The sequence below is a fragment of the Salvelinus fontinalis genome, chromosome 5 (genome assembly GCF_029448725.1).
Source record: "Salvelinus fontinalis isolate EN_2023a chromosome 5, ASM2944872v1, whole genome shotgun sequence".
Lineage (NCBI taxonomy): Eukaryota > Metazoa > Chordata > Actinopteri > Salmoniformes > Salmonidae > Salvelinus > Salvelinus fontinalis.
Window position 1 is genome coordinate 34,077,164 of NC_074669.1, and position 21,300 is coordinate 34,098,463.

Sequence of the window (21,300 nt, forward strand, 5' to 3'; positions counted from 1 at the left end):
TTCTCTACCATAAGTCGCCGCCAATGTCATTTCAGAGAATTTGGCAATACGTCCAACCGGCCTCAAAACCGCAGACTACGTGTAACCACAACAGCTGTGGACCTCCACTTCTGGCTTCTTCACCCGCGGGATCATCTGAGACCAGCCTCCCGGACAACTGATGAAACTGTGGGTTTGCACAACCGTAGAATTTCTGCACAAACTGTCAGAAACCGTCTCAGGGAAGCTCATCTGAGTGCTCGGTATCCTCACCAGGGTCTTGACCTGACTGCAGTTTGCCGTCGTAACCGACTTCAGTGGGCAAATGCTCACCTTCAATGGCCACTGGCACGCTGGAAAGGTGTGCTGTTCAAATATGAATCCTGGTTTCAACTGTAACAGGCAGACATGTATGTACGTGTATGGCATTTTGTGGGCAAGCGGTTTGCTGATGCCAACGTTGTGAACAGAGTGCCCCACGGTGGCCTGGGGTTATGGTATGGGCAGGCATAAACTGAGGACAATTGCATTTTATTGATGGCAATTTAAATGCACAGAGATACCATAACAAGATCCTGACGCCCATTGTCGTGCCATTCATCCGCTGCCATCACCTCATGTTTAAGCATGATAATGCCCAAGATATGATATGAAATGTCGCAAGGATCTCTACAGAATTCCTGGAAGCTGAAAATGTCCCAGTTCTTCCAGGGCCTGCATACTCACCAGACATGTCACCCATTGAGCATATTTGGGATTCTCTGGATCGACGTGTACGACAGCGTGTTCCAGTTTCTGCCAATATCCAGCAACTTCGCATAGCCATTGAAGAGGAGTAGGACCACATTCCACAGGCCACAATCAACAGCCAGATCAACTCTATGCGAAGGAAATGTGTTGCGCTGCATGAAGCAAATGGTGGTCACACCAGATACTGACTGTTTTCTGATCCACGCCCCTACCGTTTTTTAAGGTACTGTGACCAACAGATGCATATCTGTATTCCCAGTCATGTGAAATCCATAGATTAGAGCCTAATGAATTTATTTAAATTGATTGATTTCCTTATATGAACTGTAACTCACTAAAATCTATGTTGCCTTTTATATATTTGTTCAGTGTATATGTTTTTGCAAAACTCTTTTGGGGGCCAAAAAAGTCACTTGCGGGCCGGTTTTGGTCCGCGGGCCGCCTGTTGCCGACCCCTGACACAGAGGACTCCACATCTCATGAATATAGTTATCTTATACATGCAGTATATTGTGATCATAACAATGGATTGAATGAGTACATTTTATACTTGTCTCTTATCTCAGGTGAGTCGATATTCACGTCAAATGATGTCATTCCCTTTCGACCACGCCCACAAATTGGTGAAATAAAAATGCAAAACTCTTTTGGGGGCCAAAAAAGTCACTTGCGGGCCGGTTTTGGTCCGCGGGCCGCCTGTTGCCGACCCCTGACACAGAGGACTCCACATCTCATGAATATAGTTATCTTATACATGCAGTATATTGTGATCATAACAATGGATTGAATGAGTACATTTTATACTTGTCTCTTATCTCAGGTGAGTCGATATTCACGTCAAATGATGTCATTCCCTTTCGACCACGCCCACAAATTGGTGAAATAAAAATGATTTCCCATTGCAAAAGAGTCAACTTCGTTGCTGATTTTTTTTGTTATAGAGAAATAACAAAAATGCCGAAAAGCTGCTGTGTTGTTCAATGTACTTGTAACCAGGTCAAAAATCTTGACCTATGGTTCACAATGCTCCAATGTAGCGAAATAGAGCCTGAGAGAAGAGCCCTGTGCGGCTTCAGGCAATTCGGCGTGGAAGAGTGGGAAATGTCGGGACCCGGTGTCCAAGGAGGCCAGCTACAGGTAGCTACAGTATGTGTGTAAAACATTTTATCACACATAAGACATTTAACTGGTTTAGCATAGTCTGTTTGTAACTCCAGTCACTACTGTATAGTTTGTTTATGTTGTTGGTCTTGGCTAGCTTAATATTCCGGTCTGCTCGTTTTAGTCAATTACAAAAAAACGACATTTAAGAAAAGTACAAAATATTACTTTTCAACATTGCCTGCTCCCGAGCGTTCTCACTATTTAGCAAAACGTAATATTGTAGGGCTTCCATCATGCCTCTTTTCATGATGGTCTAGGAAAATAAACATATTTAAATGTAATTTATATATTGTGAAAATGTTCAGACCTCATGCACTTGCAAAACACATTGTCATAACCCCAAAGATTTTTAAAAAATGGAACCTAAATATTTTCTGCATAATTTGATCTCATGTTCATCTTCCAAGGCCATCCAGTTGTAAAAAGATTTCAATTATCAAATATACGACCACCAGGGAGCGATATAACACTTATTTTTGAATGTGTGACTGAGGCAAGAGACTGCTAGTGCAGCCCAATCATTGTCTGCTATATCAGCCTCCATATAATGCACATGTGTCTCTAAGAAGTCAACAGTTCAATTTGATGTTAGAATTAAGTTTATTGTACAAAGTAGATGAAAAGCTAAAATCAAGATGCAGTGTAAAAATAATATGTTAATGGTGAGCTAGACTACCACTCTAACCAAACATCTAAAACAGAAATGGGCAACTCCAGTTCTTGGGGGCTGGAGTATTGTCGAACGTTTCCCCCATCCCTAGCAAACAGTTGATTTAAACGAATTGTATTCCAAACTGAAGATCATGATTAGTTGATTATTGGAGTCAGGTGTGTTAGCTGGGGCTGGGGATAAAGTGTGACACCAATCAGGCCCCTGAGGAATGGAGTTGCCCATCAAAACATGGACAATTCTGAACCCTTCTATGCAGTGGCGGATTTAGGCATAGGCAACATGGGCAGCCGCCCAGGGTGGCATCTTGCAGAGGGTGGCATGGGGCACCCGCACAAAAATTAAATATTAAATAAATATATATATAAATATTCCAAATGGTGACATTTGTACAATCGGTTTTCTTTCGCTCATTTGCACGTCATGCCAATGATATCATGTGACCGTGTGGGACTGAGGGTCAATTAACCTTGTCTGAGTTGGCACCCTGATTCTAGATTGTGAGCAAGGCAGGCTACTGCCTGGGAAGGTCTCCCACTCAGAAGTATGAGATGGGGAGGGGGCGGGGGTGGGTTGACCTCAGGTCTCCCCACTGGAAGCACGAGGTAGGGGGAGCGGGGGAATCTTTCAAATAGCGCAACTCTAACTTTGTACAGTACTAATGCAATTAGTAATGCAATTAGTTGTGTAATTTAGTTTGTGTTTCTTGTTTGAAGTACAATAGTGTAATAATCAGGTTCTCTTTTTTGTAAGTGTGTTATTCTATTTGTGTGATATAGGATTTGTGCAATTTAGTTTTATTGGTGTGTTTTTTGTTAGCAATAGGGTAATAGTGTAATAATTAGATAATTTTTTTTATTTGTATTTACGTCATACAATTTGTTTTTATTTGTCTTTGTTACGCCTTTTGATATTTAGGAGTCTTATTTTTGTATTTATATTTATATCGTTTTAAATGTTACGATTAATTATTTGTGTTGTTCCAAATGTCTGAATATAAATTACAGTTAGTGCAGAATGGTGCTTTTTTTGTTGCTGGAGAGGGGGGTTTGCCCAGGGAGCCATACAAGCTAGAACCGCCACTGCTTCTATGGGATACACAAGGTCACTCAAAATGTAAATCTCAAAGTTTATCATAGTTTATGAAGAATTCAATCTTATTTTTTACTTTTTTTATTTCACCTTTATTTAACCAGGTAGGCCAGTTGAGAACAAGTTCTCATTTACAACTGCGACCTGGCCAAGATAAAGCAAAGCAGTGCAACACAAACAACACAGTTACACATCGGATAAACAAACATACAGTCAATAACACAATAGAAAAATCTATATACAGTGTGTGCAGATGTAGTAAGATTAGGGAGGTAAGGCAATAAATAGGCCATAGTGGCGAAAAGATGACAATTTAGCATTAACACTGGAGTGATAGATGTGCAGAAGATGATGTGCAAGTAGAGATACTGGGGTGCAAAGGAGCAAAAAAACAAAAACAATATGGGGATGAGGTAGTTGGTTGGGCTATTTACAGATGGGCTATGTACAGGTGCAATGATCAGTAAGCTGCTCTGACAGCTGATGCTTAAAATTAGTGAGGGAGATATACAGTTCAAGTCGGAAGTTTACATACACTTAGGTTGGAGTCATTAAAACTCGTTTTTCAACCACTCCACATATTTCTTGTTAACAAACCATAGTTTTGGCAAGTCGGTTAGGACATCTACATTGTGCATGACACAAGTAATCTTTCCAACAATTGTTTACAGACAGATTATTTCACATATAATTCATTGTATCACAATTCCAGTCGGTAAGAAGTTTACATACACTAAGTTGACTGTGCCTAGCTTGGAAAATTCCAGAAAATTGTCATGGCTTTAGAAGCTTCTGATAGGTTAATTGACATAATTTGAGTCAATTGGAGGTGTACCTGTGGATATATTTCAAAGCCTACCTGGAAACTCAGTACCTCTTTGCTTAACATCATGGGAAAATCAAAAGAAATCAGCCAAGGCCTCAGAAAAAAATTGTAGCCCTCCACAAGTCTGGTTCATCCTTGGGAGCAATTTCCAAATGCCTGAAGGTAAGTATAAACACCATGGGACCACGCAGCCATCATACCGCTCAGGAAGAAGACGCATTCTGTTTCCTAGAGATGAACGTACTTTGGTACGAAAAGTGCAAATCAATCCCAGAACAACTGCAAAGGACCTTGTGAAGATGCCGGAGGAAACAAATACAAAAGTATCTATATCCACAGTAAAGAGAGTCCTATATCGACATAACCTGAAAGGTCACTCCGTAAGGAAGAAGCCACTGCTCCAAAACCGCCATAAAAAAGCCAGACTACGGTTTGCAACTGCACATGGGAACAAAGATCGTACTTTTTGGAGAAATGTCCTCTGGTCTGATGAAACAAAAATAGAACTGTTTGGCCATAATAACCATTGTTATGTTTGGAGGGAAAAGGGAGACGCTTGCAAGCCGAAGAACACCATCCCAACCGTGAAACACGGGGGTGGCAGCATCATGTTGTGGGGGTGCTTTGCGGCAGGATGGACTGGTGCACTTCACAAAATGGATGGCATCATGAAGAATGAAAAGTATATGGTTATATTGAAGTAACATCTCAAGACATCAGTCAGGAAGTTAAAGCTTGGTGGCAAATGGGTCTTCCAAATGGACAATGACCCCAGGCATAGTTCCAAAGTTGTGGCAAAATGGCTTATGGACATCAAAGTCAAAGTGTTGGTGTGGCCATCACAAAGCCCTGACCTCAATCCTATAGAAAATGTAAAGCAGAACTGAAAAAGCAAGTGCGAGCAAGGAGGTTTACACACCTGAGCCAGTTACACCAGCTCTGTCAGGAGGAATGTGCCACAATTCACTCAACTTACTGTGGGAAGCTTGTGGAAGGCTACTCGAAATGTTTGACCCAAGTTAAACAATGTAAAGGCAATGCTATCAAATACTAATTGAGTGTATGTAAACTTCTGACCCACAGGGAATGTGATGAAAGAAATAAAAGCTGAAATAAATCATCCTCTCTGCTATTATTCTGACATTTCACATTCTTAAAATGAAGTGGTGATCCTAACTGACCTAAGACAGGGAATTTTTACTATGATGAAATGTCAGGAATTGTGAAAAACGGAGTATAAATGTATTTGGCTAAGGTGTATGTAAACTTCCGAATTGGCTTTGGGGATGACCAGTGAATTATACCTGCTGGAGCGCATGCTACAGGTGGGTGTTGCTGTGGTGACCAGTGAGCTGAGATAAGGCGGGGCTTCACCTAGCAAAGACTTATAGATGACCTGGAGCCAGTGGGTTTTGCGACGAATATGAATCGAGGGCCAGCCAATGAGAGCATACAGGTAGCAGTGGTGGATAGTATATGTGGCTTGGGTGACAAAACGGATGAGAGTGTGATAGACTGCATCCAATTTGCTGAGTAGAGTGTTGAAGGCTATTTTATAAATGAAATCGCCAAGGTCGAGGATCGGTAGGATAGTCAGTTTTACAAGGGTATGTTTAGCAGCATGAGTGAAGGCTGCTTTGTTGCGAAATAGGAAGCCGATTCGAGATTTGATTTTGGATTGGAGATGGTTAATGTGAGTCTGGAAGGAGAGTTTACAGTCTAACCAGACACCTAGGTATTTGCAGTTGTCCAAGTCAGAACCATCCAGAGTAGTGATGCTGGACGGGCAGGCGGGTGCGGGCAGCGATCGGTTGAAGAGCATGTATTTAGTTTTACTTGCATTTAAAAGCAGGCCATGGAAGGAGTGTTGTATGGCATTGAAGCTTGTCTGTAGGTTAGTTAACACAGTGTCCAAAGAAGGGCCAGATGTATACAGAATGATGTCGTCTGCATAGATGTGGATCAGAGAATCTCCAGCAGCAAGAGCGACATCATTGATATATACGGAGAAAAGAGTCGGCCCGAGAATTGAACCCTGTGGCATCCCAAAAGAGACTGCCAGAGATCCGGACAACAGGCCCTCCGATTTGACACACTGAACTGTCTGAGAAGTAGTTGGTGAACCAGGCGAGGCAGTCAATTGAGAAACCAAGGCTGTGGAGTCTGCCGAATTAGAATGCGGTGATTGACAGAGTCGAAAGCCTTGGCCAGGTCGATGAAGACGGCTGCACAGTACTGTCTTTTATCGATGGTGGTTTTGATATCGTTTAGGACCTTGAGCATGGCTGAGATGCGCTCATGACCAGCTCGGAAACCAGATTGCATAGCGGAGAGTGTACGGTGGGATTCGAAGTGATCTGTTTGTTAACTTGGCTTTCGAAGACTTTAGAAAGGCAGGGTAGGATAGCTATATGTCTGTAACAGTTTGGGTCTGGAGTGTCTCCCCCCTTTGAAGAGGTGGATGACCGCGGCAGCTTTCCAATCTTTAGGGATCTCAGACGATCCGAAAGAGAGGTTGAACAGGCTAGTAATAGGGGTTGCAACAATTGCGGCAGATCATTTTAGAAAGAGAGGGTCCAGATTTTGCAGCTCTTTCAGAACATCAGCTATCTGGATTTTGGTGAAGGAGAAGTGGGGGAGTCTTGGGCAAGTTGCTGTGGGGGGTGCAGAGCAGTTGACCAGGGTAGAGGTAGCCAGGTGGAAAGCATGGCCAACCGTAGAAAAACGCTTATTGAAATTCTCGATTATCGTAGATTTGTCAGTGGTGCCTCAGTGCAGTGGGCAGCTGGGAGGAGGTGCTCTTATTCTCCATGGACTTTACATTTTGGAGTTTGTGCTACAGGATGCACATTTCTGTTTGAAAAAGCTAGCCTTTGCTTTCCTAACTGCCTGTGTATATTGGTTCCTAACTTCCCTGAAAAGTTGCATATCGTGGGGGCTATTTGATGCTAATGCAGTATGCCACAGGATGTTTTTGTGCTGGTCAAGGGCAGTCAAGTCTGGAGTGAACCAAGGGCTATATCTGTTCTTAGTTCAATTTTTTTGAATGGGGCGTGCTTATTTAAGATGGTGAGGAAAGCACTTTTAAAGAATTACCAGGCATGCTCTACTGACGGAATGAGGTCAATATCCTTCCAGGATACCCGGGCCAGGTCGATTAGAAAGGCCTGTTCGCTGAAGTGTTTTAGGGAGCGTTTGACAGTGATGAGGGGTGGTTGTTTGACCGTGGACCCATTATGGACGTAGGCAATGAGGCAGTGATTGCTGAGATCCTGGTTGAAGACAGCAGAGGTGTATTTAGAGGGCAGGTTGGTCAGGAAGATATCTATGAGGGTGCCCGTGTTTACGGATTTAGGGTTGTACCTTGTAGGTTCGTTGATAATTTGTGTGAGAGTGAGGGCATATAGCTTTGTTTGTAGGACGGCCGGGGTGTTAAGCATATCCCAGTTTAGGTCACCTAACAGTACGAACTCTGAAGATAAATGGGGGGCAATTTATTCACATATGGTGTCCAGGGCACAGCTGGGGGCTAAGGGGGGTAGAAGCTCGAAGTAGAAAAAGTAGAAGCTCGAACTGTTTGGGCACAGACCTGGATAGTATGACAGAACTCTGCAGGCTATTTCTGCAGTAGATTGCAACTCCGCCCCCTTTGGCAGTTCTATCTTTGCGGAAAATGTTGTAGTCGGGGATGGAAATTTCAGACATTTCGGTGGCCTTCCTAAGCCAGGATTCAGACACGGCTAGAACATCATGGTTGGCGGAGTGTGCTAATGCAGTGAATTAAACAAACTTAGGGAGGAGGCTTCTGATGTTAACATACATGAAAGAAAAAAAAAATAGGAATCCTTGAATAGATTTGTCTTTTGGCGAATCTATTGGGCAAAAATTCAGATTATCACATGCAAAAGCCTTGGTGGGATGAGGTGATTATTATAACTTTCAGCAGTAGAGATACAACTGCAGCCCATTTGTATTCTACTGCATGCTCTGCTCTGGTCAAAAGTAGTGCACTATGTAGGGAATAGGGTGCCATTTGGGACGTAAGCCTAGACAGCCACTGACTGAGTGAAATCTGCTCTGAGCTGGATCAACATATCATAGGAAAACGTTATCCTGTCTCGCTTTTGCTTGAAGTTATTCGTCAACCACCTGACATTTATGTCAATTGGCCATGCTCCATGCAGACTTTGCGGTGCCAATGGGAAAAGATGAGCGTCAACCACTTGTTGTTTATGTCAATACACTGCAGTCAATGGGAAAAGATCAGTGTCGGAGGGTTGACGTGTATGTCAATACATTGTGTTCAATTTGAAAAGATGAGCGTCACAGAGTTGATGCTTATGTCAATACTGTCCAGTAAATGGGGGGGGGGGGGAAGACTAAAAGACGAGGCTTAGACAGACAAGACGTCTCTTTATTCCCCCCTCTCACAGTCTCTCCTTCTCCTTCTCTTTACCTCCCTCTATCTCCTCTATCACCATCCTCCTTTCTCTCCTTATCTCTTCTTTCTCCCTCTGCTTTCTATTTCTTCCTTACTGCTCTTTCTTTTCCCCTCTCTGCTCTCTCACTTTCTCTCTCCACTTCTCCTACTCCCCCTCTCTCCTTCCTCCACAGACAGAATATTAACACATAAATATGTGTCAATACATGGTCATCCCTGTAAGGTAACGATGGGTTGTGTGAAAGGATGGGTAGCTTCAAGTGAGATCTGCCTTTCTGCAAGGTAGTTGGGGTGGGCCGACTTAATTAATAGTGACGCATGTGGCAAGGACTACAGGCTATCACAGACTACAAAGGCAAATCCAGCTGTCTGGTGCCCACTGAAGCCTCCCTCCCAGACAAGCTTAACACAGATTGCATCCCTGGCTATGTCCTCGGAGTGTGCGCTGACCAACTGGAGGGTGCCTTCTCGGACATCTTCAACCTGTCCCAGTCTGTAGTCCCCACTTGGTTCAAGAAGACCAGCGTCATCCCAGTGCCCAAGAAAACCAAGGTGACATACCCAAATGACTATCGCTCCGTCACATTCACCCCTATCATCATGAACTGCTTTGAGTGGCTGATCGTGGCCCACATCAAGGACAGCATGCCAGGCACACTGGAACGACTCCAATTTTCCTACCACTCCAAAAGATACACGGAAGATGTCATTTCCATCGCTATTCACACAGCCCTAACACATCTGGACAAGAGGAACACCAATGTGAATATGCTGTTCCTTGACTACAGTTCAGCATTCAACACCATTGTTCCTTCCTAGCACAACACCTTCTATTCTACTGAGCCATTTACTTTTTTTCTATTCTGATCTTTTATTGGTATGTAGTTTATAAAAGTTGAATCAGGAAATCTGGTCTCAATGCTTGTTTAACTTCATCCAGTAAGCATAGCTTTTTTTTTTCTTAACTGGAATGTCCGTCACCGATTTACAGTACCTTATAGCACGGTTGCTATTTCACCTATGGGCTCACTTTTGCAATTATCACCTTCCTCCCTCTCAACCAATTGGCGTAAATCTTGGGATGTATTTATGTCAACTTACCTTAGTTCTCTCATTTGCAGTTTTTCAGCAACAGTTTGACAACCATCCACCTCCCAACAAGCTATAACAACCTTAAGGCCCGTCATTGGAGCTCCTTTACCCCAGCGAGGGAGTTTCGATGGTACCTGCCATCACCTAATCTGGCTCAGAGGATCTTCCCTCGGAGATGAGGCCATACCCCAAACTGTTTAATAAAGTTTCATATTGCATTTTGTTTTTGTTGTTCATTCCGTTAAGACTGTACTTGATTTGAAGTTGCATTGTCGAGAAGGAACCTGCAAGTAATGTCTACCTTGTACATACAACTAATACATATTTCTAAGGTTGAGGCCTTAACTCTAACCTTCTCAGCTCAACCCTAGCTGTAATCCTAACTTCTTGTCCAGTAACTCTAGACAACCCCAATGAACAATTTAGTATTTTGCTCTATCCACCACTACTTTGCAGAAAGGTAGGCCTCACTTGAAGCCTGACATAGAGTTAATGTGCTATTGAGTGACATTGGCAGAACGGTTATTAACAGTTTCTCTTAAGATTTGTCTTTTCACCTTTAGGTTATTGTGTACTGAGTGGAATCACAGAGGTACAGGCATGATGTAAAATCCAAAAATGTAATGGGCAGGCTGTTAATTTGGGGTTTATAAAAAGTTTAGATTCATCATGGTTAGGAACTAAGCTTTGTTGCACTGAGCACGACATAGGCGGAAATCCCAGGGGGGGCGGGGGACACACGACCCCCCCATCTTGGGAAAAATATGATTTGTCCCCTCCAATATATCACTGTAACCATAACTATGTAATTTCAATAATATTAATAATACGCAATGAAAGCACTTGTGCTGATTATAGAGACTTAATAGCGCGTTTTTAAGTTTCAAAAGATTGCGACTTGCCCCTCCCTTTGCCTCACGATGGTTTAATCCACTGCCAGTTCTTTAGCTGGCAAGGTAATAGAGGGTTCGTATCTACTGTCCGAAAGGCACATGTACGTAACTGACGTGAGGTAATCCAGTCAATCCATAGCAGGTCCATAGCAATGTTATTTATTTATTTTATGTTGACAGGGTTTACACACTAGCTGAATTTGCAGAGCTAGCGCGCAAACTAAAGCAAACATTAACTATCAAGCTAGCTAGTACCTATTCCATTTATGTGGCGTCGTCAAAGATGGAATCTTTGCTATCGTCAGTTTATTCCAAGATCAGCATGCAGCTGTAGTGCTTCGACGTCCCTGTGATAAGGTTAGCGACAAACTGAAGTCCAAATTGAACAGAACAGAACTACACTCTCTTCTACCATTGTCTTAAATATATATAATAGTCTCGTTGCAAAAGATAAATTGTCGCTAGTGAACTTTTTTTATTTTATTTTATTTCACCTTTATTTAACCAGGTAGCAAAGATTATAGCAAACACACAGAAACGGAATTGGTGCTCGCTAGCTTTACAAATTCAGCTATTGTTGGAAGCCAGCCAATATGAAACAAACTATGTTAAAATTACAAAAGGTTGCAGCATGTGTTGTGTAAATGTGTGTGTGTGCAGCTAGGCCAGCCAGCCAGGTAGAAAAATGGCAGAAAAAAGTAAGAAGACGGACATCAGAGTATTTGTCAGTACACCAAAACGCATAGTAAGAACTCTAGTAGCCTAATATCTCAAAGACTAGTTGATAAAATGTTCATAAGAAAGAAGTGAAATGCTAATGGAAATGTTTCACAATGATGTCATTAGGCAGAGCAGGCAACAGATGGGACACAGACAGCAGAGCTGGGGACAGATATGCAGGGACAGATTGGCAGAGACAGGGAGTCTCAGGTAAGTTTGTTGAGTCTTTGTTTGGCAACATTATGAAAGGTTCTCAATTTTTTTGACTTGTAAAATAGGGACATAATTGGAAAATGCCATGGATACCCCCACTCTCAACTTAAACTGGTGACTAAACTAAGATTTGTTTACGGCAATGGTATTGCTGTTGTGATTAATTGTGTAGTTTTGGGTACCGGTAGTTAGGAGTACGGCAAACACCTTATTTATTTTCTTGGAGACAGACTGTGAGTCAGTTAGGGTGGTGAAAGGGAAAGAGCCAGGGAGAGAGACTTCAGAGGACAGTGTCACAGCCACGGCAGGACCAAGTGTCACCCTTGTTGCCAGCAGCACCAGTATAGGGGACAGTGGCACAGCATTGTCCAGTTACCACAGTGATGGCACAAAACCATATCAGCCACACCCACAATTTATAGAACCGCAAACTCTTGCCAACAGAGTGTTGACGTTTCAAGAGAGATGGTTTCGCGATTTCCCCTGGCTACATTATTATCAATCAATAAAAGGAGTGTTGTGTTTTCACTGTAGCCAAGGGTTTTCAAGCCAGCCATCTTTTGGCCAAAGAGCAGATGCTGCCTTCATTAGTGCAGGATTTAGGAACTGGAGAAAAGCCATAAAAAAATTCACAGCACATCAAAACTGCCAAACCCACCGCCACTTTGTAATTGTAACAGCACACCAGCTAAATCCAATCAGTGTCCAGTTATCCAGCGCGTGGGGTAAACAGCAGGATGACGCCAGGCATTGCTTGATGAAAATTGTTAGTTCGGTGCGGCATGTAGTAAGACAGGGACAAGCCTTTAGAGGCCACACGGATGACAGTGGGAATTTATACCAGATTTTGAAACTTAGGGCAGAAGAGGATTTTACTGAAGTGGTTAACAGAGCGTACCACAATGTACACAGGCCCCAAAGCACGGAATGAAATTCTGAACATCATGGCCAATAGTCATTTGAGGCATTGCAGCTGAGATTAGGTCTCTTCCGATTGTACAATTTTCATTAACTGTTGATGGTACTCAAGATGTCTCTGGTGCTGAACAGGAGAGTGTCTGTCTGCGTTATGTTGACCATGACCTTGTCCCTCACGAGGAGTTTATTGGGCTATACAGGGTGTCGGAGACAACAGGCGAGGGCATTGCGAAAGTGGCAACTGATGTGTTGTTGAGGAAACCCGCAAACATATGCTCGGTTCTTTTGTTCAGTAGTGTGTATAGCAGTGGTTCTCAACCTTTTTGGGGTACTGGAACCCCTGCATATTTTGAGGCAAGGCAGGCAAGGTTTTGAACGGTCCTCAGGGACCTCCACCCCCTCTATATTATATGTAAACTTACTGGAAACCTTGTGGTACTGACTACATTCATTACACTTTTTTATGTCATGGACCCCTTGCAATTAGTCCATGGACCCCTGTTTGAGAACCCTTGGTGTAATTGATATTTGTTCTTTTGTTTAGTAGTTTTCAGTACACTTACAAATTATTTATTTCATGTTATTTTATTTAAAATTGCATAGTTTGTGCGACATACTTGTCCATAGCTGCTGTTTGAAGAGTTGAGACACTGACTGAAGGATATTTTGTTTGATTTGTTTGGGTTTTTCATTGAAGTAGTTATCTTGCTTTTAGAACTGTACTTATTTTAAGCTTTTTGTTCTTGCAAAGATATTGTAGTAGACTCAGGCCAGGTGCACATATTTAATGACTATATAAATGTATCAGAAAAAGTCAAATTAAAAGGTCAATTCAATACGGAGACCAACTTTGTGATGGGTCTCAATGGAGATTCTTTTAGATGTGATCACACCATGTTCATTGTATTTATGAAAACTACACCCATACAGTGTACAGTACCATTGTCACCTACTGACCTTTCTTGATATTGCTGGTTGTAAGTACGAATACCTGCATACATACTGGACTGGTAAGGAGCACTGCTATAACTATTATTAGTAGTAGAATTATAATGATTTAAACATTTGAACAAGTTGGGAAAACCCTTCAGTTAACTACTGTACCTATCAATTATCCAGTTGTAGGAATTATGGTTCCTCAATATACATTTAACATATTACAACGTATGCTATGTGTTACAGCACTACTTTTGGTGTCCCCCTCAGGAATTGCTCTTGAGAAAATTTAATGTAATTGTCCCCTCCAAGGTTGATATCAGATTTTCGCCCCTGGAGCACGACCTTGGGATTTTTGACACCTTTTTTGGAAAGATTGACTAGGAAAGTTTGGCTTTCAGTTTGCAGAAAAGGTTCAACTTGAATGTTACCAATATGTCAGTGTTTAACATGTGTGCAAATGCTTAAACTAAGTTTTAAATCTAGACTAGAGGGGGAGGTGCTAAGTGAACAGGTAACAAAATTCAGGTATGGGATCGTTCAACAGACGCTCCCGATGAACGCAAGCCTACACCTGACCATGTGAAATGAACTCTTCACAGTAAAAACTTGGTCACATAGAGAACAACGACTTTTCCATAGAAAAGTGTTACCTGCAGCCCTCACATAACCATGCCACATCCGTGGATCTTCCACACAACGCATCCTGACTTTATAGGGACGCCCTGTGTTGAGGTTCTGTTTACTGTGGCAACAGGAAATGGCTTAATTCATCCTCAACATGGTGCGTCATTCTTTCCCTGCAGTCAAACAAAAACCCAATCTTCCACCCTCTGTAGTACGATCAATTCTTAAAGGTCATGAACAGTCAGTCATGTTTTTGGTAAATGTGATGAAACCAGATCAAAGTCAAATGAACAAAGAATGAAAAATGACTGTTGCTTCTACATTGATGAAGTTTGATCATGAAGTTACCGGTCCCCCTCCCACGTGTCACACACTTGGGAGTCAGGAGGAGGCATTATTAAGGGGATAGAGTGACGTCACCCAACCTCTAATTGTAATACACTGACGAAGGCCTTGAGGCCGAAACATAAAGCTTAATAAAGAGCAGTGATACTAGCAAGAGCAGTCTGAGGTTTTCTTTATTTTTCTCTCTCATCTTATTCAATTGTTACCATGCACCTACAACAAAGATAGCGCAGATGTGCGAGTGACTTTTGAAAACACCAATGGTAACGTGATACTCTCTTACCTAATTTAAATAAGGCCCGCCTTGTAACCAATATCGGAGAAGGCGTGTTTAGAGGGCCGTGGTTTAAATAGCTACTGGTGCCAACATTTGACTGTAGGGTGTCAGCAAATATAATTAAACGTTTACACTTCATCTATGGCAAAGACACTTATGTCTTCCCTTTCATCTGTGTTTGACTAGCTTGGTCTTCAGCCAGCATGGAACAAAAGGGGGGGGGGGGGGGTCATTCAAAACTCTGACGCTGTTGTCAATACATCAGTCCGTGCTACTGTGAACCGTATCACAAGAGATGCCAAACGGGAGATGTATAAAAAAAATGGACATCATCATTGATGCAATTTCGATGTTTGAGTTGCTTTGTGTATCACCAAATTTTACTTGATGATTTTACTGCAACACTGCATCCACTTTTCTTGCCATAAGTGTTTCAAAGAGCTGTCAGTCAAGGCGAGCTCATGAATATGAGATCACCGAACTCTCAGCCTGTCTTTTCAAACTGCCTGGTAGTTAGCCATGAGAGAGAAAGTATTTTTTGTCACATTTTGAGCATTTCAATCCCCCCCCAAAAATATGAGTCACTCAAAAGGCTATTTTGCATGGCAATCAGAAGGACTGTTTTGGGACCTTTTTTAATGAAACTGCCTGCCTGTCTTAGTTTTTGACCAAATTACCCATTGCAGCTGTATCATCAACTTTTTTTTGTCTTGAATGCAATGTATTGACTTGTCAATGCCCTTGCTCAGCGTCCTTTATCATACAGGCACCATCTGATCCTCGCTGCTATAGGCTGTGGACATTGGTAGCCATCTGTATGTAAACCTCCCTTCAATGAATGTTTCCCAATCTCCTATCTGACAACAGAGGCCATTGGGGAAGAGCTTGTTAACGGGCCTCCAAGCTCTCATTGGAGGCAACAGGTTGCGTCTGAAATGGTACCCTATTCCCAATAAAGTGCATTACTTTAGACCAAAATAGTGCACATTATAGGGTGCCATTTCAGACGCAACCAATGAGTGCTTTGAGGCCTGTTAACGAGCTCTTCCCCAATGGCCTGATCTCTGTTCTCAGATATGAGATTGAGAAACATCTTCAGTGGAGGGAGGTGTTATGTTCTGTTAATTACTGATGTCCCCTTTAAGAATGGAGCACCCTTGGTCATGCGCAGTGTTGTTCGATGTTATTCTGGCGCTAACTGATTCCAGTAAAATGTGAAGCTCCAGTTCCATTTATTGTATTCAGAGTCTTTCTTATTAGATAAATAAGTAATAAGAGCTAAGACACTACAATGGCGACGAGGATGATTACCTGCAGTGTGCATCATGAATGCAGATGGAGCTCGTAGGAAGAGAGGAAGATTTTGACCCTGTAGCACAACAGCTAGCAAGCAGTGACGACGAGGGGAGAGCTAACGAGAACGAGGCGGCAGATCAAAGACCCATGGAGCCTGAGGTAAAGAGAATGGCTAGCATCAGGAAAATAGATGTGTTTGAGGACACGCAAGAAAACTGGGCAACTTACATTGAACGACTGGAACAGTACTTCATTGCAAACGACATTGCTGATAACAAGAGAGTACCAGCGTTGTTGAGTTTAATTGGCCAAAAAACGTACAGTTTGCTAAGAGATCTGACTGCCCCTCTGAAGCCCTCAAATAAAACATTCACAGAGATTGTGGAGATATTGCAAAATCACCTATCACCTAAACCACTCCTCATCGCGGAACGTTTTCGTTTCCACAAGAGAGATCAGAATGAGGGGGAGGGTGTTAGTACATATGTAGCAGAGTTGAAGAAACTGTCTGAACATTGCCAGTTTGGAGAGAACCTAAATGACACATTAAGGGATAGATTTGTTTGTGGATTGAAACATGAACACATTCAAAAACGTTTGCTCACAGAATCAGATCTCACGTTTGCAAAGGCTGTTGAAATTGCTGTGACTATGGAAATCGCGACGAAAGATGCATTTGAGTTGCAAAGTAAAAGAAATACTGACCTATCACAAACTTCCCTGCACAAGTTTTCGCGCAGCCGACAGCGCCCCCGTGTGGCCGATAAATGCAACAGGTGTGACAGAGATGGTCACAGAGCAGAGGACTGCCGTTTTAAAGACGAAATTTGTCACAAATGCAGTAGAAGGGGGCACATTCAAAGAGCATGCAGAGCAAAATTCAGTCACAACAGGAAAACTGAGAAAATGAAAGGGTCTGTGAATGCACTAGCAGAGAACAGTGGCAGTGATTCAGATGAACGAGTAATTGGTACAATGGAGTTAAACACAGTGACTTCTCCCAGCAGTAGCATAATATGGGTGACACCAGATATCGAAGGCAAACCCCTCAAAATGGAGCTGGACACAGGATCTGCAGTGTCTATAATTTCCACTACTGTCTACAATGAGCACTTCAAGGCTATCAAGCTGAAGAACACAAATGTGTTGCTGAAGACCTACTCAGGAGAGAGATTGAGCCCAATGGGGGTGTTGCAGGTCAGAGTGAGGTATGGGGAGCAAACACAGCAGTTACAGCTGTATGTGGTGCCTGGAACTGGCCCCCCATTATTTGGCAGGGAATGGCTTTCAAAAATAAAGCTGAACTGGTGTGATTTGAAAATGCTCCACACGTTCCAGTCCAAAGAGAAGGACACAGACCAAACACTGGAACACTTGCGGAAGAAATACAGCACAGTTTTCAGTGATCAGATGGGAACAGTAAAAGGCTTCACAGCTAAACTTGTACTGAGAGATGACGCAACCCCAAAATTCTGCAAAGCCAGATCTGTTCCATACTCCCTGAGACCAAAGGTGGAAGCGGAAATCGATCGCTTGCAGGATACAGGGATCCTGACGAAAGTGGACAGAAGCGAATGGGCCACACCCATAGTTCCTATTGTGAAGAAAGACGGGTCTGTTAGAATGTGTGGGGACTTCAAGGTAACTGTGAATTCAATGTTGCATGTGGACCAATACCCCTTGCCACGTCTGGAGGACATCTTTGCTGCACTAGCTGGTGGGAAACACTTCAGTAAAATCGATCTGAAACAGGCTTACCTGCAGCTACCGGTTGAAGAGAGCTCCAAACAGTACCTGACAATAAACACACACAAAGGTCTATACAGGTATAACCGCCTGGTTTTTGGCATTGCATCGGCCCCAGCCATTTGGCAACGAACTATTGACCAGATTTTGCAAGGAATCCCAGGAACCCAGTGTATCCTGGATGACATGATCATAACAGGACGCACCGACAAAGAACACCTGGCTAACCTGGAAGAGGTCCTGAAAAGACTGAAAGAATATGGTCTACAGGCAAACTTACAGAAGTGTGAGTTCTTCAAAGACAAGATTGTCTTCTGTGGACATGAAATTGACCGCAATGGATTGCACAAAACACAGGACAAAATCGAGGCAGTGGTACAGGCACCACGACCACAAAATATCACAGAAGTGAGATCTTTTGCGGGACTGATCAATTACTACAGAAGATTCCTCCCAAACCTTTCAGCAGTACTCCAGCCTCTAAATCAGCTCCTGGAAAAGAATAGGACATGGCGGTGGACAGAACAGTGTGAAAATGCATTTCGGGAGGCAAAACGGCTCATCACATCTGAACAGGTCCTGATGCATTACGACCCTGAACTGCCAGTGAAGTTGGCTTGTGATGCGTCCCCTTATGGCTTAGGGGCCGTCCTTTCACACACACTGAAAGATGGGTCAGAGAGGCCAATTGCATTTGCATCACGAACATTGAATGATGCAGAGAAAAACTACTCACAAATCGACAAAGAAGCACTGGCGCTAGTGTGGGGCGTCAAGAAATTCCATGCATACCTATATGGCAAGCGTTTCACACTGGTTACGGATCACCAGCCGTTGCTTTCCATTTTCAGTCCAAAGAAAGGCATTCCGGCAATGACAGCAGCCAGGTTACAGCGATACGCCTTGTTCCTCGCCAGTCATATGTATGACATTGAGTTTAAGCCGTCGTCCCTCCACACAAATGCAGATGGATTATCCAGACTGCCGTGTAGAAGAGAAAGACAAAGGAGTGTGAATGCAGTGGACATTTTCCATACCGCTCAGCTCGAGGCACTACCGGTCACAAGCACAGTGATCAAACAGGAGACAAGGAAAGATGTGACCTTGTCAAAAGTGTACACCTACACCATGTCAGGATGGCCAGCTACTGGCAGAAAGGAGCTGACTCCGTATTTCCAGCGGAGAAACGAAATTACAACGTACCAAGGATGTTTGATGTGGGGAATGAGAGTCATGATACCCCAGAAATGCCAACATCAGGTTTTGCAGCAACTACATGAAGGTCATGTTGGAATTGTCAAAATGAAGCTGCTCGCAAGGAGCCACTTCTGGTGGCCAGGTCTGGATCAACAGATAGAAAATATGGCAAAGAACTGTAGCGGATGTTTGGAAACCCTTCACATGCCTGCTCCTGTTCCAGTCCACCCTTGGGAATGGCCCACAGAGCCATGGCAGAGAATTCATGTGGACTACGCTGGTCCCTTTGAAAAGCACATGTTTCTGGTTATAGTTGATGCCCATTCCAAATGGCCAGAGGTGTTTTGCACTGACTCCTCCACCTCAGCTCAGACGATAGAGTGTCTCAGAACAACGTTTGCACGCTTCGGATTGCCGCTGCAGCTAGTAAGTGACAACGCGCAAGCTTTTGTAAGTGACGAGTTTACAAGATTCATGTCAGTAAATGGAATCAAACACTCAACCTCAGCTCCGTACCACCCTGCCACCAATGGGCTGGCAGAACGCTTTGTGCAAACCCTAAAGCAAGGACTCCGGGCAGCAAAACGAGATGAAGGGACTTTGCAAACAAAACTGGCCAAGTTCCTGCTCTCCTACCGAAACACCCCACATGCCACGACAAATGAAAGCCCAGCCGCACTGATGTTCGGGAGGCCTCTCCGCACACGGCTGGACCTCATGAAGCCTAACAGGCGTAATGAAGTGCTGAACAAACAAGCCAAGATGCTCTCCGGTGGCCGGGAGCGCCATCTCCAAACAGGACAGGAAGTGATGGTGCGAGACTACAGAAGAGGAGGGAAATGGACAAGAGGGACCGTACATACACAAACGGGACCCAGAACTTACCAGGTTCAAGTGAGCCCAGACATAATGTGGCGGCGTCACATTAACCAAATGCATTCCACGGAAAACAGCACAACAATCGAGAAAGAACAGGCACAGAGAGTTCCTGAGAATGACACACAGGGAACTGTAGAGGACGGTGGAGCAGTAAAGAGACCCCAGGCTGAAAGAAGGGAACGTGTTGATGAAGGTGCTGCTATAGCAGAAGCTATAAGGGAGCAAGCACACACTGAGGATGTTCAGGAGCCTCCAGAAAATCCTAGGCGCTACCCAGAACGAAGGCACCGTCCACCAGACAGACTGGACTTATAAACAAACAAACAAAAACTAACTGTTCAAGTTCAAATTAAAAGATGCAAAATAACTATAACAAGTTCTGGGAAGTGTTTCAGTTGGGGGTTGGTAAAAGTAACTCTGATTGTATAAAAGAAGGAATGTTATGTTCTGTTAATTACTGATGTCCCCTTTAAGAATGGAGCACCCTTGGTCATGCGCAGTGTTGTTCGATGTTATTCTGGCGCTAACTGATTCCAGTAAAATGTGAAGCTCCAGTTCCATTTATTGTATTCAGAGTCTTTCTTATTAGATAAATAAGTAATAAGAGCTAAGACACTACAGGAGGTTTACAAATAGATGGCTAATGCAATGTAAATAGGCCGGGGATAGCTAGATCAGATGTGGATGTTGGAGTGTCATTCACTCCCAAGTGTGTATTATCATTTCTGGAGGGACAGTTGGCGATAAGTCCTATTGGATTTCTCAGAGCTCACATTACCCAGCATGCTCTTATACAGCGAAAGCAGAGCAGAAAAAAAGAGTACCAGTAGTAGAGAATATACAAGTAACTGCCAAAATAAAGGAAACACCAACCTTGTGTCTTAATAGGGCGTTGGGCCACCACGAGCTGCCAGAACCGCTTCAATGCTCCTTGGCAAAGATTCTACAAGTGTCTGGAACTCTATTGGAGGGATGTGACACCATTCTTCCACGAGATATTCCATCATTTGGTGTTTTATTGATGGTGGTGGAAAACGCTGTCTCAGGCGCCGCTCCAGAATCTCCCATAAGTGTTCAATTGGGTTGAGAGCTGGTGACTGACACACACACATACACTTTAAACCCCCTTTGCTCCTTTGAGACCCATCTTTCAAAGTCAGAGATGTTCTTCTACCCATGGTAGCCAAAATAATGGGCAACTGGGCATTTTTATCCATGGCCCTAAGCATGATGGGATGT

At 43.3% G+C, this 21,300-nt stretch overlaps 1 protein-coding gene across 1 annotated transcript; it reads left to right on the forward strand.

The window, feature by feature from the left end:
• Positions 1–16,404: 16,404 nt before the first annotated feature.
• Positions 16,405–20,612, forward strand: LOC129855508 (uncharacterized protein K02A2.6-like). The gene has a single exon (XM_055923235.1). It carries the CDS (start codon positions 16,408–16,410, stop codon positions 20,374–20,376), a length of 3,969 nt encoding a protein of 1,322 aa, XP_055779210.1. The 5' UTR covers positions 16,405–16,407; the 3' UTR covers positions 20,377–20,612.
• The last annotated feature ends 688 nt before the right edge of the window (positions 20,613–21,300 follow it).